A 27,483-nucleotide genomic window follows, 5' to 3' on the forward strand; every position below is an offset into this window, starting at 1 on the left:
AGATAGCGGCTCTTCTCCTTTTGTGCTCACCTTTTAATTAAGAATTCTGTATCGCCTAAATCTTTATCACCCAGGTCGTTGGTTGATACACACGCTTCATCAGCACTTCCGAGCTTCCGGTTAATTAGCGACCATCGCCAATAACCGACCGCCGCAACGCCACCGTGGTCCGCTGGTCATAATGTTGCGTGAAGAACGTGCTCGAGTGCGCGCCAATCCAACGCGCTTTTGACGAAAGTGGAACTGAACTGAACCGAGCTAATATGGCGCTCCTGTCACGTACCTGCTGGCTAATGTCCATCAGGCAACAGGGGACAGGACGGTGGTCCCTTGGCGAAATAGTGGAATAGACGGGAGGGGATTGGGTTGCGGATGGCCCTTTCAGTTTTGATAAGCACTCGAAGGAGCGCTGGGTTCAATGTTTTATTTCACCATTCATTCTCTCTCTCTCCTGGAAGATTCTCATAAATTGCTGCTCATCCAAATGCAGCGGCTGTGATTTATGGGTTTATTAAGCTTCATTACGCGATGGTGTGAGCACCATCAACACATAATGTTTAGGAGGAAAAATTGGGACCCTATTTTTGTTTGATGTGGCAAATCGTTTTGAGTGATTCCGATAAATCGCATTTGCGTTTGAGGAGATCAAAGAAACGTTGGGTTTGTGGCTAGTTCTTACCGTGTGTAAGAATTGAACTTGTGGTTAGTAATGCTCTCTGTACTTTCATTTAATTAGTATTGACCAAAGCACGAAGTTATAATCCGGACAAATGAAAAATACTTTGGATCTTGATTGACAACTAAAGCCAGGAATTTGACGCACGACGATGGTTGCTGGTGCGAAATCCTATAATGCGTTTTAAGTAAAAATAAACAAAAAGGATTTGGATCTTTTGAAGATCATCGGTAATGCTATGAATGAATTCGTTAAGTCTGCACACTTCCTTGAAAATAAAAAATGCTAATTCTGTGAATTCTGCACGTTCTGTGAAGATGAAATAATACCGAATTTTCTTACCTGGTGGACCATTTCCAAGGAAGGATACCAAAAATGGATTTCCAACAGAAGATGTTTAAAAGTTCACCGGAAAATGAAGAACTCAGGAAAGAACAGAAGACTGAAAAGTTCAAATTCATCTAGCAATGTTTTTGTGTAGAGGAAGGTTGGAGTACAGATCTGGAAAGCTATCACTTGCACCTCAAGTTGGTAGTTGCTTATTGCCTTTAAATGGATCAACAATAACTTGCTCTCATAATTCTCATAACCTTTTCAACCTAATTCTCTCATATTCTTACATTTTTACTAACTTATGTGCATATTGAAATGCCTTAGCTTTATTAAAACTTTAATACCTTCATCTAGATGAAAAGATACTTTCCATTACATCTCCTTTCTGGACCGCCTTCAGATAACAACACAAAACTCAACGATTGTGTGCTGTGATCTTAATTTCTTGAATTAATGCCCCACGAATAATTAGTCAGCTGTCAAAGGCTTCTAGTTGCTGTTCGCTCTTTCTACACCCTTACACCCAACACCCGCATTCGCTACCGTCTTTGAAGAAACTTTTTAATTAGAGCGCGCACATTGTCCTCCGCACGTCCACCACCACCACCACCAACTTTATCCGCCATTTCGGGAAAGCAAATCAATGCCAAGTATCATCCAGAAATGGCGATGCCCATCAGGTCGCACGGGCACGGCTGGATGGACAAATTAAAAGCAAAACTTTTGTCACCACCAATCGAAGCCGATTGGCATCGATCCACTCCGTTGGCCCCCGACCAGGCCCGAGGAGATAGGCGAGGAGCTCATAATTCGGTCATAATGGTGGAACAGCGAATGGGCAGAAGCTACGAGGAGCAGCACGAACCAACAATTTATCGCTTTTGTGACACACATTGTGCTGCTGCTGCTGCTGCTGGTGCGGGTGTTACCAAGGACTTTTGGATGCTTCTTCTCGTTCTTGCACTCGCTCTGCCTCTTTTGTGCTCTCTGCCAATACTAGAACACCGAATGTCCTAGGGAATCGAATAAAATCAATCGTCTCCGAGATGGTATCGCAACGGGGAGAGAAACGCAATCGTGTTTGTCAGTCTGTCAATTCTTCTTTCTTAATTTTCTTTCTTTCTCCCAGCAGCACCGTTTTCGCACCGTATCGTACCCCGAAAGCATGCCAAATGGGGGACAGTGAGGACTACGCAGGAGAGAAGGGATCCGAAGCTTCTCGCAGCTCCTTTGCGGCAAACGCGGAGGATAAATAATGTGTATACCACCCAGAAACAGTGGCCAGGCGGTAAGAAGCTCTCGAGGCAGGAGAAATCAAACGGAAAGAAAACAAGGAACAGGATAGGAAGAAGGAAGAAGCTTGAAGTAATGGGCCCTCAAGCAAGACCATATGAGACTCGAGATGGGATGGGGCTGTTCGGTCGAACTACCGGTGGCAACCCAAATGATGTTGGTGGTGGTGGTGGTGGTACTTTCGCAAAGGCTTTCGCTTGAGCCTTCGCATCTTTGTATGAGTGTGTTGGTGTTCTGTGCATTTCCGTGGCTTAATGCGGTGCGGATTGAAAAGTAGGTCAATTGGGGAGGGAGTAAGGGTACGATCCCTGAGGCACGAGTTTTACATAGTAGCGGGCAGGAATATCATCAGCAAAGGTGGAGAGAAGGATGGCGGCAACGTTGGGGATCGATCGATTACATAAAAAGCTCTTCGTGCCGTACGAGATACGGAAGGCTGCGTGGAGGAAAGAGGCGTGCTGCTTTCCCTCGACCACACAAACACAGAGTCAACCAACTCGGCAACGGTTGATGCTTTCAGAGAGGCTTGGCCACCGAAGGCTCGTTCATTCGCATTTTCTTCGGAACGGAAGGAGGCCAAAGCTGCTTCCCGAACCCACACACAGGCGCTATAGTTTTCCCGCATTTGATGGTGTTCGGTTGCGCAATATGCCTCATCTCACTAACACAGACTCTTAGAACTCGGGAATTGGGACTTCGGGGAGAGTAGAAGGTGGCCGTTCGGGTGCGGAACTGCGGTAAGTACGCGTGCGCCCGCGCAACTCCAGGGCGGTGGATCGTGACCGATTTTCATTTCGAAAAACTTTTTTGGAAAACCAGAACATCCGGCTGGCCAGAACGTGCATGTACGATAGGTGGGATGCTAGCTGGTGGTCGTGTAGCGCGAATAACGCACACACTCGCACACCGAGAGAGGGAGGGAGGAAAAATTAAAATTTATTGATCGACCATCGCACTGCAATAGTGTCACTCACCCCCGTCCTCCTTTGACACTCTTGTACCTCATATTTGTCGCTGGAAATGGAACGAGCCTTTTTTTTTTCTTCCTCTAGCTCGGTCGTGTGTTGGTGTGTAAGAATCCTCGAGTGACGACAAGAACTTTCTTCTTAAGTTTTCTCACTCGCTCTCTCACAACTGGGAGGGGCTTTGGGGCGGCAGACGGGAGCAGCTTGCGGAATGGTAACGAAATGACATTAGAAAACTTGATTATGTACTCGCGGCCGAGACCGGTGGCTTCTTGGTGAATTTTTCATCAGCTTGTTGTTTTATTAAAATTTACTGCCCTATTGTATGCCGTTACAGAGCCGGTCGATAGGCCGGTTGGATGGGAGAGGTCCGGCCGAAAGCTTCATGTCAAATGGAGACGCCCGAAATGGAGGCGCCCAAAAAATGTATCCTTCGAGAGCCGCTGCGATAGATGGGCGAGGTGAGGCGTTTCGAGATTCAGAGATTGTAGATTAAAGCTAACACATTGCCGCAGGGCGCACTGTGAGGCGAGTGAGCGTGACGGGACGGGATGCCGCGGTTCCTGCCGCTGTCCGCTTGGGAGAATAATTATGTTTATCGTTTTCCATCCAGCAATTCTCTCTCGGTTTTCTTTCCGAAGTGAATCGCAATTCAATTAGGGCACCAGTACTGACGTTGGTAAACACTTGTAACGAAACGGTCCGGGGAAGTTGCTGACTTCAGCTGTACGAAGAGGAAAAATGATTGAGACGTTGAAGTTTGTGAAGTGTAATGTAGACAAAAAAAAACGGGGTTTAGATACGGGGTAAACTCCTATTTAGGCACAGATAATATATGATTTATTGTCGTCTAAGGTTCATATATACAATTTATTCAAATGAAATATTTTTTTCCGGTACACGAACACATTGCGTTACGTTGCGCACTGCGTTGCGTTCCGCATTGCGTACATTGCAAAAACCTACGAAAGCTTACGCACTTCAGTAAAGCTCCCGGTTAAAGCTTTTTCGAACTTCACAAACTTTTTCACTGTGGGATCGAAAAATAAATAAAATTATATTATTTTGGCACTATGGTAAAGACATTTTAGGTAACAATTTAGTGCTATGTACGGGGAGAGTCCTTTAAGAATCCTTTTTTTACATCAATCGAAGCAGAAATAACAATGCTATTTATTTTTGAAAATCGCCGCCAGGATCCGACTGTCAATATCCTGACAAAATTGAACAAATCTCGTTTCGTCTTGGATTCGTTGGCTACCGATTCATAAAATATATCTATAATAAAATTAGATTTCTATACCAATGTCAAAACTTTTTTTTGTTATAATAAACATACTGCTCGCCGGTCCTTATACATGTTAAAAATATAAAAGAAGGTATGTTTGGTTGTTCGTATGTTTGTTGATAGCGATTGCGTCAAACGTTCTGATTGAAAGAGAAAGCGCTGAAATGAAAGATTGATAAAGTGATCGGACGAGAGAGAGAGATAGAATTTGTGATCGACTGTTATAAGATCTTCAAATTCTCTTGAGCTCAGCATAATACCCAAGAGCGTATTCATAAAGAATTCTTTGGACTCCAGAAAAGCGAGAATGAGCCGACGAACACTGCTAAGAACGTGATAAGTAGACGTAATCTTTTCCAAACAACAGATCAAGTTGGTGCGACATTAGCAACAGATTCAAAATGAGTACAAACCAGTTTCTTTCATCGAGCACTAATTTTAATCGCGGAAGAGATAACGACAGTGGCAGTAGCGTAAAAAATGCATTTCTATCACATTCACTCATTCATTCCTCATACTGGCATCCGAAGTCACTTTCGCCGCATTGTACCATTCTCGGTCATCCTTTGGTCGCCAGCTGGGCCTGGCAAAGCATCGCTTTGCCACACACACTCCTGACTAAAGAACGCGAATATAGCTTTTATCACGAGATAAAAGCAAAACAGTAGATACGGTTTAGAGCCTACCATATTTTGTTATGCATGCATTTCTTTCAACACATGCTATTCGTAAACTGTGAAAATAAAGAATAATTGCGATGAATTCTTATTTTGGTTTCAACTAAAAACGAGTCCTGATTCGTCGAACCAATTTTCGAAAAAAAATTAAGACTTTGATACTCGAATGACACTTGTAACTGTCAATTATTATGGATAAGTTCGAAGGACGAATCCTTGGATTCTCAGGACATAATTGAATCTTCTCGATTGTCGATTTCGTATGGCCGATTGGTTCGTGAGTAGAAAAACCAACTGTTGCAAAATCCACAGCTAATAGTTAAGCAAAATTGCCTGCCGTCGGTCGGACGACATCGGCATCCACAGGATAATAAATTGGTATAAAATGGACCGTGGCCACAGACAAATATATTGGGCTGGAGCTCTCATTTCCTAATGCGAATCATCAATCCGTTTTAAATTAGCTTCTTTATACCGTTTTATTAGCAAACTTATGCTAAAATGCTATGCTATTAATTAGCAACTAATACCAAAAAATGGCTTCGTCCATCGACGCCTGATAATAAAATTGTTAAAGGACCTGCATTAATTATTCATCATTTCCAATTAGTCGTATGTTTCAAAAGATTCCTTCAAAAGATTTCCAAGTAAACGAATAATCATTTTTCAAAACTATCAAACAGTCAGTTTGCTTTTGCTTTGCCAATTTATATTGATAATTTCTAATAATATTAAGTAGCATTCGTTCAAAAATTGTTATAGTGTGGACGCGGGTTTATAGATTTTGTGTCTTTCTCTTGGAAAAACTACCTAACCAGAATCTAGATTAAACCTGGATTTGTAACATTGTACAGCCAATTTTCAGTTATAGATAATTTTTATTATTAATTCCATTCGTCGTTCTCATTCTTCGGTACAGATAGTTTTCGGTACAGAGCAACCGTAGTTGATTGCGGTGCGTCTTAGAAAATCGTTAGAATAGGAAAGGAGATTCTTTGTTCGAGATTCGCGTCCAGGAGAGCAGCTTAACGAACGTATAAGCTACCAAATCATTCCGAGTGGTACATGTGGTTGTACCGGTCTGGTCAATGCCATGATGATTCCGTTTGCCATTATTGACCGCGGCTTACCGATGGTAACTGCCGATGAATGCTTTGCAGCGAGGACACTTATGGATCGTATCACGGCACGAGTTGCAGCAGTACGGTAGGCAGATACAGGGCCAGCAGAAAAATAAACACAACAGCAGCGCGTAGATGTGCGTTCGCGTGTTCGCACGATGCTCGATCGTCGTGCGCACCAATGCCTGGCAGTGTGGGCAGATGAGCTGCGTCTGTTCTGGTCCGACGGCAGGTGCTACAACGATTGTGGCTGGTAGAGGTAACGGTGAAGTGAAAAGGGAAAGTTGATGAGGCGAAACCGGCGGAAAGTGAAACACTAGAACTTCTTACCCATATTGCAGTAGAGCGTTGGTTGGTTGTTCGGAATAACAGCAGCGTCGTGTAGGTCCGTCCGATCAGCGCTCTTTTCATCAACTGACGCCGGCTGACGCCTTTCCGTGGCCATTCTATACACGAGATGAGTAATACGCCGTGTTTGCTGCTGGAGTGTGTCTCGCCACCAAGGCAATCTGTGAGCAGCGTGTTCGTGGTGGTCGGCTGGAACTAGCGAGTATGCGTGAAAACCCAACCGTTTGAAGACCGACGCAAACGCACCAGAAATGGTTCCGAGTCTATAGTCAGGAGCGAGAGAGAGAGAGAGAGAGAATCCGTCCGTCGGTGTGAGCGAAGATGCAAACAAAAACAAAATATTCTACTCTGAATTCTGAACGCCGCACGGTTTATCCAGCACGACGCAACCTCGTGGGCTGGAGACTCTGGATTTTTAATGCGAGAGAATTGCGCTGATGGAAACAATTTCTAGCTGTCTAAGCAGAGCAGCGTTCTTAAGCAATTAACACATTAAATACAGTGTAATGGTCAGGTCAAACCTTTAAAAGGCAGAGTGCAGACCACACACCAAAGATGACAAAGAGGCGGTACTGGTATTCCAATTGGAATTGGAATGATACTCCAATTGTAGTTTGGATGGATTTCTATTCTTGGGATTGAATTTCGGCGGACTCTGCGTATAAGCATGGTGAAGATGGCATCAATGTTTCTCCCTTACCAAAGCGTGGTTGCATCTGTGTTCGTGTGACGCTTCATATGCAGCACTTCGGGTACGTGAAGCAGCATTTGTCACGTACATTGCATGGCTCGATGATCGTCAGCATAACAAGCAGGTTTATTATCAAACGGCCGAAGTGGATTGATTATTGTTAGTCATACCAAGCGATTAATATAGTGACTCAAGGCATCACCAAATTGATGCGTTGAATATTTTAAATGATTTCCGTTGGTTATAAATTACACATTCCTATATTATAGGAAACACCATAAGCAACATCACAGACACTAAGCGAACCTGCATTGCGCTAATGTGAAGCTATTCCTATCAACTGATCAATAGGAAGAAGAAGTTTCAAGGTGCTGATATCTCGATTGAGGTAAGTGATTTCAGCGGAGATTTTGTGGGACAGCCATTCAACCTCATGCTAGCTTGTTTGTAGTATGACCGCAGATAAGAGGGTTTGCTCTCGCCAATATCTCGCGGTGTTTGTTGGGGGGCAGATAAAACAAGCAAATACATTCCGCTGTGATGTGCCGTAGGTGAGGAAAGCAATGAGTACAATGCGAATGATCTTTGCTCGCATAATGGCCGATTAGATAATAGGCAACCTTACGTAGAAAACAGTAAGAATGGGTTTTATAAATATTATAAATTTATTGTTGAAGAAGTGTTAATAATTTCCCTAGTCTATGTCAAATATGTCTCTGCTCTGCCCTTAACCTCTGACAAAATGGATCTTCAAAAAAAAACCTTAACATAAGCTTCCACTAGCTGGAGATTGATGAACAAATTAGGAAGTATTCTGCTTGGTGATGCACCTACCAAGAGCCAACTAGTCGCTAGTTTTTGTAAGAACCGATGAAGGTATTGCAGTTGGGGCAGTAGTGATTGGCGTTACGGCAGGAGTTGCAGCAGTACGGCAGACAGAGGCAGGGCCAGCAAAAGATCCACAACAGAAAGGCACAGGCGTGCGTGGATGTGGTCGATTGGTGCTTCACCTTCGTGCGTACCGTTGCGTGACACGTTGGGCAGGTGATCGTCATCGGGTCCGGCCCGACCTGGGGATTCGTCACGATCACGGTAGCTATGGGGGGAGGTGGATGGTAAGTGTACGGTTAGCCATTGACGTGGGGTCTCCGGTTGGCGCGAGAATGAAGTCGCGAAGTTAGTAAACACTTACTCATTGCTCACGGGTAGCGGAATGTACGGTGTGTTCGTTGAAAATGTTGTACTACGACTAGCTAGCTCCATTGCTGGGCCGGTCTAGTTATATGCCCTAGAATGCGAGGCAGCCATTTCGTGTGTGCACCCCAAGAGGGTTGAGCAATATTTTCTTTGGTTGGTTTTCATTTATTAATGGTTCAGTTCGAGTTTAGTTAAGGCTTGATGTTGATTGATTGGTTCTGTTAACTGGTTTTTAAGGATTTTCCGTATTATTTTCAGTGTAATTCAGTGAGGCCGTAGACTATACACAAACGATTTCAAAGATATTTGTGACATATAGAAAATGGAAACATTTATAAATTTACATAATTGTTTCTTTTATATATTAAACGAGTGAAATGTTTAACAAGAGACGCATACTTTTCTATCCGCGATCCGCAAATCGTACTCGTATGACAATCGACAATCTGATAACCCACACTAGAGTGCACATAATGATTCATCGATGGCTGCCCTAGCCTGCTACAGCCCTAGTACAACAGTATGACTTGATAAGAGCTATCAAAAGTACCAAAACGCACCAATACCTACAAGGTAAGATGGCCATCGGAGGCCAAACATGAACAAAAAATTTCCACCATTATTAGGATAATGCGACGCTAGTAGCATTAGTCACGTATGGCCCGCCAGTGGTTCTGCGGTGAATCAGTGGCCTGATAAGATGAACAGGAAGTTTAATCATTTGCTAACAGTGGAGAAGAGTAGACAATAAGATAAGGCCTAGAAGTTATCCGGTTTAATTGTTGTCGACACATCGCTTCTCAGAAATATAGAACGCTGTAGACAATCGAGATGCAATATGTTTCGTAATGCAAAAAGGGATCATCACAAATACCTCCCAGTTAGATAATTCACTCGAGTAGCATTATGTGGCAGTGAATTGTTTAAGAGGTGCTTCATCTGCTTGGGATAGGAAAATGATGGACTAGAAGTATTGCTTTGTTTCGCGGCTGCCGGTGTTTACGGACGTGGAAATGCCATTGACACATTTAAGTTTAGAATTGTCATTTTTAAAATACCGCGAGACGTACATAGCTACCGGAAAGTTCGCAAAAGAAAGATTAATTCGATTGATTTGTTTAATAATTTGTTTGATATAATCGATATGTTGGAAAACTGAAATGAAAGTATAGAATAAGTGAAATCGAAATAAAAATAGCGACTCTGGGCATTACTGTTAGAGCAGAACAAGTGAAACACTAATAATTAATGACAAAAAAAAATTAAATTGAGTATGGAGCATAAAAACATGACATGTTCTCGACGGAAAAGCATAGTGACAACGCATTGTTTCGTTTTGGAGGTAGATTATCCTGAATTAATTGGGTACGCAGTGCTTAAATTATGCAGCTAACAACAGGAAAACAATGAATAATGGAGTTACACTACTATCCTTAAGAACATTTCGAATATAATGAAGTATTTTTATTCCTCAAACCAATTTAACTCTCCAAACTTATTTCAATAAAACCGTTCTAAAATTGAGCGATACCAAAATTGCTTTGGATAAAGAGTGCTCAATCAAACGATTGAGAAATCGGTCGCTCCGCTATCGATTTACAATCGCGTTATTACCTTGCTAGAGCCAAAAATTATGCCACTTGTACCGAAACCCCATGGATCGAACGCGAACGGAAAACCGGAACATAGTCATAGGAAGCTTCGCGCCAACCGGCTAGCGCAATCTTATCGCTTCTTATCACAAAATGCATATCGTATGATATAGGGAAGGGGTAGTGATTAGGGGACCGGTCCCAGAGGATGTTCAAATTTCAACCAACCCAACCGACAGGTGAGTTGACGTTCGAAGCCCGCCCAACACAGAGGTACTCCGACGCCGCCCCAGGATCGCCATCGAAGTAGTGGAACGAATAGAGCCAGCCAGAAACCAGCGCCACCAGAGTGACAACGAACCATGGGTGAGTAGGGGAGTTGTCGTTGTCACTGCGCCACGCACTTGCCCAGCCGCATTTCCGCATTTCGACTAACTTCCGGCAATCCGGAGCACAGATCCTCCTTCCTATGAACAGATCGATCGTCCGGTGCCGGGGGCCTACCCACAGCAGCAACCGGCCTCGTTGCGTAAGTGCCTTCTGCCAGCAGCTCGAGTCGAGTAGTGTGGTGCCGCCTCGCTTGGCATGTTCTGTAAATCGTTGTTGTTCCTTTCGTTCCGTTCCGTTCCGTTCCCGTTGTCCTTAGTAGTACACCATCCATCCTCCATAGAGCTGCGTGTGTCTAAACCAAAAGGGGAACGACTTCACTCATCATTCTTTCGTTTCTTTCCATGTTTTTCTTTCCTCTTTGGCAGAAACGACGGTGATCGTGACAAGTCCACAGGTTGGTCCAGATCCGACGACCATCATTTGTCCGTCGTGCCGGGCGACGGTTGTGACACGGTTGGAGTACGAAACCACCACCAAGACGCACCTGTGTGCCGGTTTACTGTGTTTGTTCCTGTGCTGGCCCTGTGCCTTTGTGCCATACTGTTCGACGGCGTGTCGCGATGCGAACCATTACTGCCCCAACTGTGGATCTTTCATCGGATCTTATCGGAAGTAGAAATCATTCCTCCCCACGGCACCCTTTGTCAAGTGCTTGTGCGAACTGATGTGCCTGACGGACCGTCGATTCCCGATTGGAGAAGCCTCCTGGTTGCGAAACGGGCTAAAAATCAATTCAAATACCGTGGTGTGTAATGTGGTGGTTGATAAGATATCGTGAATCAACTGCGGCGGGAGCACGAATCGACAGACGTTAGCTGTTTTCGGAATTTCCGATAAATTTCCCATTCGAAAGCCCAAAATGCAGCCGGAGCTCTACGGTGGGTTGAATGCGTCAAATGCGTGTTAGGTTAATGTGAGTTTACGGTGTTATCGTGTGTTAAATCGAGATAAATAAACCATTATACTTATTCACACACCTTCGTTCATGTGATTTGTTTACGCAAAGTTCTGTTTTTTTATCGTAGCATTGAAATATGTTACATTAGGTGAACCCACGGGAAATTGTCAAAATAACAAACATATCAGTATAAGATTAATTTTCTGACAGCATCAAACAGGTAGATAGAAGATACATTCCATTGCAGAGTAGACGAAGCAAAAACATTCTACTCGCTCTATGTATTGGTTATTGTAACAAGTGTTGGAACAACAGTTTGCAAAAAGGCACTAATGCTTGGTAAAAGCATATTCGTTTATCAGCTTAATGTAGAAAAGGGAGATCGATCACGTTCAATTAACTCATTCCGGAAGCAATTCATGAATCATATTCTTTTGATTATGCCTATGAATCGTTAAAATAGGTATTCACTCCGAGATGAAGAAATTCCTGCGATACACCAACAAAGTGTGAATGGTGCATTGTTTAATTATGACTGCTGATGATTCTTGAGGCTAAATCATGTGCACTGATTTAATTGTCTATTCGATGCCACATCGGGCGACCGATCTTCATCTTCTAAAGATCTTTCTCTCCAATTAACGTCAGTTGGTCAGAATTAGTATTGGCAGATAGATAGTATTGGATGTACTGATGTCCTAGAGAACTATTGTGGTGTCTTTTTGGTAGTGGTATATGCTTATGATGCTTGAGAAAACGCAATAATATCTTCCGTAGGTATCTCTCTGGGTAATACGTTCCACCAAAAGGAATTGTACATATCTCAAATTCTCTTTTTTCCTGTAGGTTTCTTGGTAGGTAATGCTTTGTTCTGAGACATACTGCTCGTTGATTTTATATTCAACTAAAACTACATTAATACAGTCATATACTTGCTAAGAATTGTATGTTACAAAAACTACCAAAAACGACTCAGTGAAGCATGCTTTTCGCTGTTTTTCCATGTCAATACGACACCGTTTCTTTGTTCTGGTGCTCGTGAAACACACTTGTGGTTCAGCTTGTTCATAAAATTTTATGCGATAGTGAGGGGCCCAAGGTCGCCACATGCTGAAAGAATGCAGAACTGTCGTCGAATTCGAGAGAACAGAGCCGAGTGTTAAGTTATAGCCCATTCAACGATCTCGTTCTCGTCATTTGATCTCTCAAATTTCGACCAGCTCTGGAAGGTTCTCTCGATTTCAAAACTTGTCGAAATCCATTGAGAATAAATACAAAAGATTGTTCCAAACAGGCTAAACATCTTCTCCGTTTGTTTGGATTCAATTTAAATCGTCTCACATAATCTCTCCCATGTGTTTCATTCTTCGTGCGAGCATGCGTGCGACTTCCACTTCACAGTCCAATAACCTGTCTGAGCCACTCGAGAATGGAAAATATTTAGATTATATTTAGCTGCTGATTCAAATTTCTTTCCAAGAATGGTAAACCATTTTTTGCTTACTCAGTTTGGGTAGCGATCGTTATTCCTCAACAAGCGACCTGATCCGCCCTAGCGATCTTAATATTATTCAATCTGCTCCTCCCTTCCCCATTTTCTCATCTTCATCGCGTCCATCACGTCCAACATATTTTCAAATCAAAGACGATTCGCAGACGCGTGGTAAGCAAACAGAAACGCAGTTGGTTCCGGGGAGAGTGGTAAATATTTTTATTATGTAATTATGTACGCTTGACGAAATCGATAGTTATGGTCTTTCACTAAAGAATAATTACAACAGTCAATGCCATAGCGTACTGACACACACATACGTACGATCACACATGCACACCATTCAATCCGTTCATTTCGTCATCTCTTTTGCATACACAGAGCTACACAGACACACTCACTACACCATACGATTTATCGCACTTTCTTCCGAAACTTAAAACGGTACTTGATCGCACTTTGCCGCAACGACGGTCGACGTCGGTGACTGCTGTGGGCAAACAGGGCGGTTAGGATTACATCACAATCAACCAGGAATGGCGTGGTCACCGGATGCAACCGTACCAAACCCAATGGTGTCTCGTGGCGGGCGCTGCTTAACCGTGGTAGGTACCGATGTATGCACCACAGTTGGGGCAATAATGGTTGGCGCTCTTGCATGAATCGACCACATATGGAATCCAGAAGCATGGCCAACATCTGTTAGGAATAGAAAGAAAAGAGAAATATATTTCATTTCTGTAGTTTTCCGTACAATTTGTGGTCTAGGACATCTCTTGCTTAATCTGTCTGGAACAGACGAAGCTCCATCTTATTAAAAGGTCATGAGTTCATCGACTTGGATCGATATCTATTTGGAATGTTAACATCAACAAAACCATATGAAGGTCAAACTTCTTTCTTCATTTAGGTCGCGTCGAGCGACAAGTGTGTAAGCAATAAGCGATCATTAACACCAGCCGTCACCTGGATAAATCGATTACGGGTGCTGTGCTTGGAGCGGTGAGGTCAGAAATACACCTCCACCATCGATGGTTCTCCTATCAGGATCAGCTGGACTGTCAATCTGCCAATCAATACCAGGGGAAATGGTGTGGTGGAGGTGATGAATGATCAATATGATTGAATGGCAAGGAACGTTACATTCCGTTAATGAGCCTTTCGAAACCTCAATCACCGTTTAGGGGTAGCGTTTTGAGGAAAATCGGTAACATATCGCTACCCCCATGGTTTCATGAGTCACTTTCAACACAGTTATCCTGCTTTGCATATGTCCAATGAATCGGTGATAGTAATGTTTTTAAGAATGCCTTCCAAATCGAATGTTCGGTGCTCATATTTCAAAGATGGTGGAGATTAAAATCAGTTCATGGAAACAAAATTTTGAAGATTAAAGAGCCCTTGAGCTGACCTCAGTCTAACCTCATTATCGTTTCTCGTCGTTCAATTCAAAAGAACAAAGCCCTAAAAGTGTGTGAAGACCTTCCATAGACTGTCACACACTAGCAACAGAAAAAACTTAAACCAAACAGTACGTTATCTATATAGAAACGTTAGATGTGGTATTGGAACGAAAACAATGAAGGTCTTGTGGAAAAAAGGTAATTTGATAGCACAACTACACCGGCACCGGAGCATCGTAGCTAAACCGATCACCTGTAGCTTGGTTTTTGGAGCTCGGTGTGTGTGGTTTGGTGGTGGCTGCGACACAATGCGCCACTTAACACCGTTTGATAAGATAACAAGAAAATAACGCTCAAGCCAGAGCAACTGCGACCTGCGGAAGAAATTTGATTTCTTGGGGAATCCACAAGGGAATGAAATGAAACTGTTCGCTGAATGGCAATCACAGAAGAAAGTGTCTTAAGATCGACACCGGCGCTAATCAGGCGCTTCCGCTGGGATAGTGAACACCACTTCCATTTTCAGTTCGAGTGTCCATTTGACCCGGAATTTGCAGTGCACTCATCGTTTTTCCCACTTTCTTCAAGCGCTAAAGAACACTCTTCATGTTGCACTCGGCAAACTGGCAACTACTAGGAAGTAGAATCTTATCGTTTCACACTTCTAACCATTTACTGCCGCAGCTGTTTGCTTGCTGTGCCTGGCAAATGGGGACTTTTATAGTGGTATATCACGGCCCGTGAAGTGTTAATGTTTGCAAATTTATCGCTGTTCACCGAGTAGACGCAACAAGTGTTTGCTTAAAACAAAGCATAGTGTTTCTCGTAGGTCCGCCTTATCAATGGTTTCATTTGTGAAGTTATTTGCAGCTGCAATCCATCTGTTTCTACGATGGCAGTGGCTAACTTTGGTTTAAAGTTGGCCGTATGCTACAGAGCAACACACTGTAACACTCTGATATACGTTATCTCACTTTCTGCAGTAACTTGTAGCTGAACATGAAATCTACATTGGAAACATTTCGCCCAAAATCACGAACTCACGAGTGCGTCATCCTGTTCGAGTGTTGGCCCGTGAATCAAATTCCCCAAAAACTGCTATTTCCAATTGGCTTTCCTCTGATTTTTTTTCCACGGAATATCGGCAGAAGATCACTCAGACAATCATTCCTGTATGAAATGTTTTCGTGGAGTGTATATCGCTATCAGTATTCTAGCTACTCCCGGGAAAATACTGTTCAATACTTATAAAGGGATTACATTACGCTCTCCTTGTTCACGTACTTACCCGAAGAGACACAGCAAACCGGCAGCAATGTGGGTCTTGGTGGTGGAATCATAATCCAGACGGGTAACGACTTGCTTCGAGCAGGATGGGCACATCATCGCCGATGGATCCGGTCCAACCTGGGGCCTGGTGACGACTGGAAGTAAGACAGAGCAGAACAGAATGGTCGCGCCTGTCAATACGATCCGGAATCCCTGCTATGATCTACCTAGATCTTTTGATCACAGCACAGCACCACCTACCTTGCACGTAGGTCGTAACGGCTGGCTGTGGAACGCCAGGCATAACATTGGAGTTTGCATCGTACGGTGGTGGAGGAGCCGGATGAGCATAGTTGGGGACGCCGGTCTGGGGGTGTGGATATGCGGTGGCCTGTGGTATCTGGGGCATGTAGCCGGGTGGCTGCTGTGCCGGGTATGGTGGCTGGTTCAGCGGTTGTGTCTGGTAACTTGCAGCTCCCTTTTCACTCATGTTGATGTGCTGTATGTGTGTTTGGTTTGTATTTTCTTCAAAAGAACTCCTGGAACCGGGAATAGGATTGAAAATTACACAGAGAACACTAGCACTAAACTTAGACTACTCCGTTGCTCGAGGAGTCCTTTATCTGGTATCACAATCTGGACAGAAAACTGACACAAACCATCAACCCTTAACACAGATCACTTTCCCTTTTTTTCTATTCCAATTGTGTCAGTTCTTCAAAATAATCTGTTGAACACATTGAGCCCAACAAACCACGAATCACTTCCCAATCAACGCAATTCATTCGCTACACAGAGGGCACACCCTAGTCATACCTGTTGCACAACAGTATTCGCAATCACGGAAGTGCACGTCGCCCGTCTTCACTGAGCTGTGAACGTTTTGCACCGTTTTTCACTTTCCGTTCCGGTACGGATGTTGCCCTCGCTCGGAGTTAAGCTCGTCCGTTACGATCGAGGGTTCGGCGTGTACTGAGCGCGCGCCGCCTGAAGACTCTCGTAGCATGAAGGTGGGGGCTCCAATCTCCTACTGTCACACCCTCGTCGTCGTCGTCGGGCATGTGGTCCGCGACGCTGTGGCTGTAGATGTGTTTCGGGGAGGTTGGTTCAGCAGCCCTCCCCCCACATACTATGGTTAGCGCAATGGGCGGCTGGTCAAAATTAGCTCCAGCAGTGCGGCAGAACAGGTTTATGAGTCCTCATACCGGTGCGATCGCTCTGGTTTGTTTGTTTTTTCACTTTCAACGAGATGTTTAGCTTTACCAGCGGGAGAGGGAGATAGATAGAGAGAAAGAGAGGAGAGAGAGAGAGAGAGAGAGAGAGAGAGAGAGAAAGAGAGACGTAATGGAGCATTGAACGTCGTTCGATTCCGTTTTCTTTTGCATTATTTTGCATAACATTAAAACGGCACTAAGAGGATCATGAAAGTGAGAGTGATCTTGCTGAGGATGAGCTCGGCAGCTCAGTAATATGCTCTTCCTTTTGCGTTGCTATCAAGATCAACTTGGATTTACCTTTCTTTTTTCATTAATTTATAAGATTTTTATTTTGTGCCAATGTCATATATTTTTATTAAATGTTTCTTAAAGTTTCATACATTAAATGAATAATATACTTTTAAATTTTATGCTTTTGTTGTAACATCTGCTAGGTCTTGCGAGGAATGAATCATCCATATGCTACAGCCAGCCGGAAACAACCAACTACTACAAATGTTTACAACAAAACCCTCTATTGATGTGATTGAAACTAAAAACGCGCTTCGAGAAGGTTATAAAGCCGGCCACATTGCCACTTCGGGCGTTCTCACGTGTTTACTCCGGGGAAGGGGGCGAAAACTTACCCTTGCACCGGGACGCCGAGGAAAATCGATATTTACCAGACCAGACTCTCTCGGCATGCCAAATGGACAAATGCAGACGTACAAACCTGTGATGGGGTACCTGTTGGAACCCGTGCACCAATCTGGGCGCCATTATGGGGCACTATCATACTGATGCTATCGCTACCCCATGACCATGTTCCACTATTACACGACTCGCCGAATTGGTCGGAGGGCAGGAGGTGTTAGTGAGACCATGGCATCGGTGGAAGATAATGCGGCGCACCGGCGGACTGGCCGTTGATTGCTGTTTGGAACAGCGTCACAAGCGGTGATTAATTTTTCAGCGGTTTCGATATGGATTGGAGTGTAGTCACAGGCATTGAGCACTGCCACAAAGATCAGAGTTGCGAAATATTTTCTTTTCTTTTCCTATTTTTTATAGCTCCTTTTCATCGCTTATTTATGTTGAATGCTGGCTTATTTCAATTTGTTAAAAGTATATTCATTCTACTACGATCCGAAGTAGCAGTAGCGAAATATACCACTCGTCCGTTCTAATAAATGCAATAAATGAATAAAATGAATGAATTGTTTATTTTTTAATATTATTCCCTGCAAACAAAGCTCAAAGATCTCATTCAGTTCGGTCCTAACGGTCTGCTTCATGGTGTTATTGCTACGGTTTGAGTAATGAAATGACCCGTTATCACTGTTGTGACAACCCTGTTATCATCTTCACGTCTTAAATCTCATGGATCATCCTTTTGGGGAAAAATCCGGTCCTGCGTCCACCCAGAATCTTCTGCCGGTCACAAAGTTGAATCGAGCGCATCAGGCCAAGGTTCTAAACGGGTAGATAGCCGGCGACGTGTGGCCGCGACGTTATTTGTCGTTATTTATTCTTATCACACCCAGAGCAACGTTAGTCACAACCGCGGGGCCACTCTAGCCAACACACGAAGCACATTGATAACGGAGCCTGCGGTAACGCTAGTAAACGTAAAGATGAATCATTTCGACGAAAACGTTTGTTTCTATGTCGTAAGATCGCTAATCAGGCCATCGGCGATGGCTTACGGATAGAAGTACGTCGTTCGCTCCACTGCCATTGACGTCACTGTTCGATTTCAAGTACACCAAGCTCCCAAGTACCAGTAGTCTGGCCATCCGATTCATCACCATCACCGGATCGTTGGTTGTGGGCTCCAGTTATTCGTTGTTGGTTCTTTCACAAAAACAAGCGATCCCTCCTTCCTCTCGAGGCTCAGGTTCGTTGCGGTCAACTGAAATGAGCGTTTGACGCCTGGATGACGCGAATTGGAAAAGACGTGGAGGGATTTTTTCTCCGGCAAAAAGCAAATCGAAACCAATCTCGCTAAACATTGCCGTTGCCACTTTCGGTAGAATTCCGTCGTTTGTTTGAAAAACACAACAACAATGAGGCGTTGAGTGGCAAATGGCGAATCATTGCGGTCGGGTGGCTCTGCCCGTCACGTTCTCAGTCGCGCGTGGTAATTTGCATTTGCAGGAAACCGAGAACGTTTGCCGGTGGCAGCAGGTGGTCCATTGGTGTGTTGGATTTGATAGCCATGATAATTGGACAATTTTTGTTCCCGAATGACACTAATTCGGCACACTTTATTGCCAAGGGTGTTAACCTTGAAGTTGAATTTGCACGAAAACGTTGCACCTTGGAGGTGGATTTTGATTTTGTGAGAGAATTCCATAATTTAGTAGGAAACGTTTTATGACGTGCTGGCAACGGAGGCTTGTAGGGTGAGAATTGGGAGCATCCGCAATCCAAAAGCACCGATTATTGTTTAATCGCGATCACCGCGAAGATAGTGCCTGTGATAAGGGACGCATTTTTCCCATCAGCCGGCTGATGGGAAACGCGTGACGGGGCGAGAAACATGCTCTAGATGTAAAATCAGCAATTCCATCATCAGCTGATCAGTGGTCTAATCATCATCGGTCTGACCTTGAATGCGTTGGCGCTCGGCGCAACGGCCCTGCACTGCACGAGAGCGAATTGATTTTGATGCGCCGTCGCCGCAACTGTTGCCGATTGCATAATGTGATAGCCGTACCGGGCAATGGCAACGCAAGTGATCGTGCCACCGACTCTCGAGGTCAATCGTCGGCTCGTGAAGCGACAGAGCTAGGCGACAATATATGTGAGGCTTAAGTTGCAGACGCTTAGGAGAGAACCGTGGAACCAGCGTTCGAGCAGATCGAAGCGGAGTTAACAGCGTGGAACCACCGTCAGGGGATGTGACTCAAAAGATCATACGGAAGACCGGTTCTGTGAGTTTTACCGGTCGGATGCTTAGTTGAACACCGGACGGTTGGTCGTAAAGTTGGATAAGCGATGCAGCTGCACTCTTGGCATAAGAATTTCTTTTTTTTTAAAAAAGGAGCTGATTGGTGGATGCAGCTCTTTTTTTATAGAAATATGTTAATGAAGCAGTTCGTTATGTTTTTACATTCTTTAGCCACAAATTTTCTACCACCCAGTGTACGATTTGTTCGATTTCGTTGTGCGGTTCGTTACTTGCTGTGGTCGAAGCATCGAGGTCACTTGTTTGGTTTTGTGGCGTCCAGCGAAAGGAACCGGTGGCTGACATTCTAAAAGGCAATGGGCTATGGTTCTGCAGCGCGGTATAGGATTACGTATACGCAACCGATCATTGACCAGCCTTGTGCTGAATTATGGTTAGAACTAGTTCTTCATTCAGCAAACGGTACCGGAGCCGATGTTGCTCGATGAATCCGGTAGGGTTACGGGGACGGTATAAGCTGTTCGAGTGCTCCTGTAGGTACTTACTTGGTGGTAATTCGGTTTAGTAATGTTATTATTTGGGATAGAAGTTTTCGCTTATAAAATAACTATGAAATCAATAAAAGTAAAGCTGGTAATTACAACAACGAACAATAAATGAAAAGTGAAGTAGTTCAAAATTACGCCCGCTTTGAAAAACAAGAATTGCAAACTAGAGTTATGTTTGCAAGATTATTGATTTAGAAAAAGGATTCTCGATTTATAAAAGAAATTTGTGTTTTTTTTAGATGGTACCTTACGGACGGGACCGAAGGGAAAGGTACATTTCGAAGGGTACATTTTTAAATCATGAACGGCTGATCCGATAGAAATAATAAAAATACAACGCTTTTTGGGCCGAGGAGTGTTATACTGATTGAAAAGTCTTATTTCAAGAGCATTTCCGAAATAAATTCGAGAATTGAAGAATGATATTCCTTAAGTATCGGTTTTAAAATAAACAATAAAATTGAATCAGATCTGATTTAAAAAAAAACTTGCCGCTGAATAATTGAAATCTGAACTGACTAGAATTTTGAAAAAATAAATCATATATTCAAGATGATATCAAATTAGGCCACAATCGACTTCTGGTTGACTAGATGTCCTGGGAGAGGGGCCACATGCACGGATCCCGGGTTGGCAGCAACGTATTTCGCAGCATGGGCAACTGGGAGATAGTTGTTGTATCCATAGCCGTATCCGTGTCCCAAACCATATCCGCCATACAGTCCCAGAGAGTTCACCGTCTTCAGAGTGTTGACGTTGGCCTGAACGACGGTCGGTGCAGCCTGGGATCCGTAATAACCGTACAGACCATTGTTGTAGGCAGAGTATGGCAGAGCCGAAGCATACGGTAGCGTCGTCGAGTAAGGAAAAGACAGTCCATGGTTCAAGAGCGACGAGTATCCCAGCCCACCGAGGGAAGAATAGTGGCCAAGACCGTCATACGCATTCAGGCCATACACTCCCGAGTTGTAGGCGTACGGGAGCACCGACTGAACAGCTGGAACAAAGGATCCATTGGAAATGGCAGCCAGAGCCAGAACGGCGATCGCAACAAAGGCCTGAAAGAAGAACCGGAAAACCATTTTTAGCGACAGATTTCAGATTAACCAGAGTCGAAATGACAGAAACTCACCTTCATGTTTCTAATTGGATGAGCGTCGGTTGTTTGATGCGATCGCAAACTGCTGCAAATGAACTGTGACCATTTGGACGGCAACCGTCTGCTTTTATAGCGATTCGTCAACTGTTTCGAGTCCGGAAGTCCTTCATGAAGAGCCTTCCTTTCGCTTTTGGAGCTGTCTGTTGATGTCGTTATAAAAGATGCCTCGAGTATGAATTTCGCTATCAGTTTGGCTTCAGAGTTTCATCGATTACCACCTAAACAGCGTAAATAAAATCCTTTCCAAAATGAAGGTAATCGTTTTCTCTGCAGCCCATTATTGAGAAAGCTCAACTCAATAACCAAAATCTGTGCTATCTGTTTTTAGTTCTTCATCGCAATTGTGGCCATCGCTGTTGCTGTTGCTACCGCCGAAGCATCATACCTGCCGTACGATAATGTTCTCTCTTATCCGAGCTACGCTTCTGGTTGGGCTGGCACGTCGTATGGTCTGCCCGCAGTAGTAGACAAGTATGCTTATCCTTCGTGGTACGGTGGCTATCCAGCAGCCAACAGCATTGCCTCGTATCCGTCGGTGGCTCCAGCTCTGGCAACCAAAGTGATCGATAACAGCTACGGCCTAGGATATAACAAGATCGTTGCTCCAGTGGTCGCCACCAAAGTGATTGATAACAGCTACGGCCTGGAATACAACAAACTCGTCGCTCCAGTCGTCTCTAGCAATGTCGTCGATGCTGGACTGTGGAACTATGGAGGTTATGGTTTGGGATACAACAAGTATCTTTCGTCTGCTCCAGTTGCCAAATATGTTTTGTAAATGTTACTAATGTGGTACTAATAAACCGGCTCCGATATGTAATAGATTGCTTTTAACCTAAGCTTCTGTAGTTGGTTTTGAAATTGTGCTTCTTTATGTTTCGCGTGTATCATAAAACATAAATCCATCGCTGTGATCTCGTATACACGTAACAGTACACAAATACAGGCGTACAAATCTGAAATTCGCCGATTTTTCGCTTGATTTGACGATTTATATTTCGAAACACTTGGAAACTCATTCCTCACACTAAAGGCCATTGTTGGCCACAACCTTTTTCTAGAATTTGGGCAGCTTTTGGATGCCTCGCCGGATAAATTGTTCGTCTTTGGCCGCGATCCATGCATCGATCCAGTTTCTGGTGTCCTCGACAGAACGGAAGCGCTGCTCGGCCAAGGCATGCACCATCGATCGGAACAGGTGGTAATCTGACGGAGCGATGTCTGGAGAGTACGGCGGCTGGGGTAGTATGTCCCATTTTAACGTTTCCAGGTATGTTTTAACGAAGTTTGAAACATGTGGCCGACCGTTGTCGTGAAGCAGGATTACTTTTTCGTGTCTTTCAGAGTATTGTGGCCGTTCAAAAATTCTTTCCTTTTTTTGCCGTTGAAGGAGTTGCTCGTATGTGCAAAGGCGCTGTTCGATGTCCCTCGGCTTCAGTTCGTGCGGCACCCAGTATCCTAGCTTCTGGATCATTCCTAGGGCTTTTAGGCGATGATCGTCTAATGGTTCCCCAAGTTCCTGTTGCGTTCGGCAAGTATCTTCCTTCAGCAAAGTTGTCGCCGTTCTTGAACACGGAAAACACTCCGGACACGTTCGTTCACTTATGCAAGCTTCTTCGTCTACATCCGTCTTCATCTGCATTTTTCTTCGCAAGGAACGCAAAAAGCAACACTTCCCGAACAAGGCACTTGCCCCTGTTATGGCAAATTGGAACTGAATTTTGCACCGGATTTTCACTTCACAGTCTACTTGATTCGATATTATTTCAAAACATTGCATGGCAACCTTTCAGCTCCAATGCCCACTGCGTTGAATTCGATATCTTTGCTCTAATTTGATCATCGTCGCCTACTGTGGTACTTTTTACAGCGATAAAAAAAATCCTATTTTAATTTTTTGCTTCCATCAGACCAAAGAGCGATATAATTGAGCGTCCTATAGTTTGGTGATTACTGTGGTTAGAACAAAAATTACAGTGAATACAGCAAAAACTATTTGTGATGAAACGGAAATTGTTTGATTTTGCTTGAGTGATTTCATAGTCATAAGAAAAAAAATCATGCGGCCCTGGAAGACTGGCGCTGCTCCGTAGAACCAGACCTCTGAACAAATGGGATCGAGCAATTTCTCGGATTAAATTGCGTTTTTCTGAAAATGAACTGTAATTCACGCATTAATCAGAATTCAAACGATTATTGACAGACTCAATATTCATCTCAGTATTATGCTTTTTTCTTTACAACATAAATTGCATCACAGTTGTAGTAGTGGTGGCTTTTGTAGTTGATGCAGAGTATAGCATTATCCCAGTTCCATTGGTGTACTTGAGTGCCCCCGAGATCATAGTTGTGTAGCAACATGTTGCCCCAAAATATGTTGTCCATGCTCTGATCACCTACCCCACCCAAGCCACCTCGTATGCTGCGCAAACCGTTTGCTATGCCGCTTCAGCTATCTCTTACGCTGCCTCGATTGCCTACTCCGCCCCAACGGTCGTCGCTCAGCCAGCCGTTGCTGTCGTTGTTCAGAAGGAGGCTCGTTATGTTGCCGCCACTCGTGGAGCTATCGACGAGGCTCCTTGAGCAGGAAATGCCATCAACTAGCAGTCCCTGAACGTCGAGCCTGCTCCAGGAACCCTGTAAATCAAATGATTAAATTAATCTAATAAAATATATTGCTGATACCAAATGAACCCTCGATTAAAGTCCCTAAATTTGTCTTCTACGAGCTTCCCCGACAGACTTCGTTCTTTCTTTGAACAGTTGTAGGCTTAGCGTGAACAGGAACAAATGATTTCCATAGATATGGTGACAGACTGCTCAATGGTCAAACCAGGTTCATCGCTTAACCGACAAGTCTTTTGATACGGGCAAAAACCGTCTCATTTTTGACAATTTGACCCGTACATGTTTTTGCAAATGCCATAATAAACTACAACGTGTCAAGAATATTTGGTCGTATTTTTGTGGACGATTTATTAAAAACTTTATTAAAAAATGATGACTTTAACAATTAAACCTAGAAATAAGTTTCACACAATTAAAGAAAAAGGATCATCATTTTAATGAAAACTCGACGGGGCAACCTTGCAGATAGAGTACAAATTATGTGTTTAAAATTTCAAATCGATTCCGAATCGAATCGAATTTCAAATCGGTCCAGTAGAATAAATGCTACGAAGAGCACCGACTTTGAAAACTCGGAAATCATGGAAAATGTAAAAAACATTAATTAGGGGAAAAATTACATACCTTAACCTCTCTTTTAGTGATTAAAGTGGTAAGCTGATTGATTTATAATCATCGATCAATACCATTTATGAAAAGAAAGTATGCTTGACACATAATATCGTTCACTTGTTGGTTTGAACATTGCTAAAATTCTTTATTTACAGATCATTTTTCCTATCACATCCATATCCATAAAGGGTTCAAATTTAGGCCACAATCGACTTCTGGTTGACTAGATGTCCTGGGAGAGGGGCCACATGCACGGATCCCGGGTTGGCAGCAACGTATTTCGCAGCATGGGCAACTGGGAGATAGTTGTTGTATCCATAGCCGTATCCGTGTCCCAAACCATATCCGCCATACAGTCCCAGAGAGTTCACCGTCTTCAGAGTGTTGACGTTGGCCTGAACGACGGTCGCTGCAGCCTGGGATCCGTAATAACCGTACAGACCATTGTTGTAGGCAGAGTATGGCAGAGCCGAAGCATACGGTAGCGCCGTCGAGTAAGGATAAGACAGTCCATGGTTCAAGAGCGACGAGTATCCCAGGCCACCGAGGGAAGAATAGTGGCCAAGACCGTCATACGCATTCAGGCCATACACTCCCGAGTTGTAGGCGTACGGGAGCACCGACTGAACAGCTGGAACAAAGGATCCATTGGAAATGGCAGCCAGAGCCAGAACGGCGATCGCAACAAAGGCCTGAAAGAAGAACCGGAAAACCATTTTTAGCGACAGATTTCAGATTAACCAGAGTCGAAATGACAGAAACTCACCTTCATGTTTCTAATTGGATGAGCGTCGGTTGTTTGATGCGATCGCAAACTGCTGCAAATGAACTGTGACCATTTGGACGGCAACCGTCTGCTTTTATAGCGATTCGTCAACTGTTTCGAGTCCGGAAGTCCTTCATGAAGAGCCTTCCTTTCGCTTTTGGAGCTGTCTGTTGATGTCGTTATAAAAGATGCCTCGAGTATGAATTTCGCTATCAGTTTGGCTTCAGAGTTTCATCGATTACCACCTAAACAGCGCAAATAAAATCCTTTCCAAAATGAAGGTAATCGTTTTCTCTGCAGCCCATTATTGAGAAAGCTCAACTCAATAACCAAAATCTGTGCTATCTGTTTTTAGTTCTTCATCGCAATTGTGGCCATCGCTGTTGCTGTTGCTACCGCCGAAGCATCATACCTGCCGTACGATAATGTTCTCTCTTATCCGAGCTACGCTTCTGGTTGGGCTGGCACGTCGTATGGTCTGCCCGCAGTAGTAGACAAGTATGCTTATCCTTCGTGGTACGGTGGCTATCCAGCAGCCAACAGCATTGCCTCGTATCCGTCGGTGGCTCCAGCTCTGGCAACCAAAGTGATCGATAACAGCTACGGCCTAGGATATAACAAGATCGTTGCTCCAGTGGTCGCCACCAAAGTGATTGATAACAGCTACGGCCTGGAATACAACAAACTCGTCGCTCCAGTCGTCTCTAGCAATGTCGTCGATGCTGGACTGTGGAACTAAGGAGTTTATGGTTTGGGATACAACAAGTATCTTTCGTCTGCTCCAGTTGCCAAATATGTATTGTAAATGTTAGTAATGTGGTACTAATAAACCGGCTCCGATGTGTGATAGATTACTTTTAATCTAAGCTTCTGTAGTTGGTTTTGAATTTGTGATGGTGCGACGTTTACTTTTCAGCTCGCCGCAGGTGACAGCATAGGTACCTAGAAATAAAGCTTCACAATTTGGCTTATTGAAATACATTTGATGGATGGTTGTGCCAAGTAAAATAAAAATAAGCCGAAGGTATTTTTTTTTTAGTTGGTATCTTACGGACGGAGCCGTATATATTAGAAGGATAGAGGAAGATAGAGTACAATCAGTTGAGGGAACAGGCATTTCCTCCTGCCCCAGGGAATAAGCCGAAGAAAAATATACATAAAATACAACTACTTTTGAAAAGTAACGCATGCAGAGACACGCTAGACTCAACGGGAACAGAGTTTTTTTTTAAAACAATTTCAAAAGTTGTTATTTTTAGGTAAAGGTAAAGTTAATGTGTTAATTCCATTCGGCATGTCCTTTGATTTTATTTGCTAAAATGTTCATGAATCCATGTAATGGAGCGTGCGATATCGGTGAACCCAAAGGCACCATTTTGATCAAAACCAACTTGATCGTTGTCCAAGAGTGTGTTGGGAGCAAAGGTGAAGAGTCCTAGGAGATACCAAACGTCATCCCTGAGAAATGCTAAGCCACCGCCACCATCACCTGGGAAGATGTTGGCTCCAATGTTCTGCCGGCTGGCACAAAAGATGTCATTTTCCAGCATATAGTGAAACTCTTCGGGAAGTTTCTTGCGACAGCTGATCAAATCGATCACACTCAGTGCTTTCCATTTCAAGACGCTACTTGATGGAACGTTCTCAGGATGCTCCCAGCCAACAAGGAAACCACTCTTGTTCAGCAACTCCTGAACGGTGAATTGTTTGATTGTTTGGCAAACAAATAGGTAGGACGTTCGGTGATTCCCCAATTGATATGCTACTGGCCGAGCGTAGCATAGCAATGTCTTGGTATACCGTTGTCTGCATAAACTCTGGATGCACAATTACTTCCGTCACGTTATATCTGATACCGTTAATCGTGTTCTCCAGATCATGTAGGCCCGCCGTGAAGTGGTACGCCGAGGGCACTTGCCAATAAGCCAAAAGATGAGCGACTGAAAGAATCGACGGATATCAGTTCAACATTCGAGTAGCAGTAGAGTAAGCGGTTAATGAATCTTCTTACGCGTTATCACTATTCTGGG

At 43.8% G+C, this 27,483-nt stretch overlaps 6 protein-coding genes and 2 pseudogenes across 6 annotated transcripts; 3 read left to right on the forward strand and 5 right to left on the reverse strand.

The window, feature by feature from the left end:
* Positions 1–5,919: 5,919 nt before the first annotated feature.
* Positions 5,920–6,999, reverse strand: LOC126571836 (lipopolysaccharide-induced tumor necrosis factor-alpha factor-like). Its single transcript, XM_050230670.1, has 2 exons — positions 6,684–6,999; positions 5,920–6,603 (listed from the first exon to the last, which is right to left on the reverse strand). Exons 1-2 carry the CDS (start codon positions 6,796–6,798, stop codon positions 6,359–6,361), a joined length of 360 nt encoding a protein of 119 aa, XP_050086627.1. The 5' UTR covers positions 6,799–6,999; the 3' UTR covers positions 5,920–6,358.
* A 1,035-nt stretch (positions 7,000–8,034) lies between these two features.
* On the reverse strand, positions 8,035–8,669 carry LOC126571841 (lipopolysaccharide-induced tumor necrosis factor-alpha factor homolog). Its single transcript, XM_050230676.1, has 2 exons — positions 8,585–8,669; positions 8,035–8,488 (listed from the first exon to the last, which is right to left on the reverse strand). The coding sequence occupies exons 1-2, from the start codon at positions 8,586–8,588 to the stop codon at positions 8,244–8,246; spliced, it is 249 nt and encodes an 82-aa protein (XP_050086633.1). The 5' UTR covers positions 8,589–8,669; the 3' UTR covers positions 8,035–8,243.
* A 1,639-nt stretch (positions 8,670–10,308) lies between these two features.
* Positions 10,309–11,545, forward strand: LOC126571838 (lipopolysaccharide-induced tumor necrosis factor-alpha factor homolog). The gene is made up of 3 exons (XM_050230672.1): positions 10,309–10,547; positions 10,639–10,710; positions 10,937–11,545. The coding sequence occupies exons 1-3, from the start codon at positions 10,544–10,546 to the stop codon at positions 11,185–11,187; spliced, it is 327 nt and encodes a 108-aa protein (XP_050086629.1). The 5' UTR covers positions 10,309–10,543; the 3' UTR covers positions 11,188–11,545.
* A 1,611-nt stretch (positions 11,546–13,156) lies between these two features.
* Positions 13,157–16,649, reverse strand: LOC126571831 (lipopolysaccharide-induced tumor necrosis factor-alpha factor homolog). The gene is made up of 4 exons (XM_050230664.1): positions 16,450–16,649; positions 15,895–16,172; positions 15,653–15,788; positions 13,157–13,660 (listed from the first exon to the last, which is right to left on the reverse strand). Exons 2-4 carry the CDS (start codon positions 16,121–16,123, stop codon positions 13,558–13,560), a joined length of 468 nt encoding a protein of 155 aa, XP_050086621.1. The 5' UTR covers positions 16,124–16,172; positions 16,450–16,649; the 3' UTR covers positions 13,157–13,557.
* Positions 16,650–20,349: 3,700 nt separating this feature from the next.
* On the forward strand, positions 20,350–22,236 carry LOC126576048 (uncharacterized; annotated as a pseudogene).
* LOC126581544 (uncharacterized) lies at positions 20,787–21,461 on the reverse strand. Its single transcript, XM_050245266.1, has 2 exons — positions 21,421–21,461; positions 20,787–21,346 (listed from the first exon to the last, which is right to left on the reverse strand). The coding sequence occupies exons 1-2, from the start codon at positions 21,424–21,426 to the stop codon at positions 20,852–20,854; spliced, it is 501 nt and encodes a 166-aa protein (XP_050101223.1). The 5' UTR covers positions 21,427–21,461; the 3' UTR covers positions 20,787–20,851.
* Positions 22,237–24,884: 2,648 nt separating the features above from the next.
* LOC126581543 (uncharacterized) lies at positions 24,885–25,494 on the reverse strand. Its single transcript, XM_050245265.1, has 2 exons — positions 25,454–25,494; positions 24,885–25,379 (listed from the first exon to the last, which is right to left on the reverse strand). The coding sequence occupies exons 1-2, from the start codon at positions 25,457–25,459 to the stop codon at positions 24,885–24,887; spliced, it is 501 nt and encodes a 166-aa protein (XP_050101222.1). The 5' UTR covers positions 25,460–25,494.
* A 142-nt stretch (positions 25,495–25,636) lies between these two features.
* Positions 25,637–26,258, forward strand: LOC126569426 (uncharacterized; annotated as a pseudogene).
* Positions 26,259–27,483: the final 1,225 nt, after the last annotated feature.

Source organism: Anopheles aquasalis, chromosome 2 (assembly GCF_943734665.1).
Source record: "Anopheles aquasalis chromosome 2, idAnoAquaMG_Q_19, whole genome shotgun sequence".
NCBI classification, from domain to species: domain Eukaryota; kingdom Metazoa; phylum Arthropoda; class Insecta; order Diptera; family Culicidae; genus Anopheles; species Anopheles aquasalis.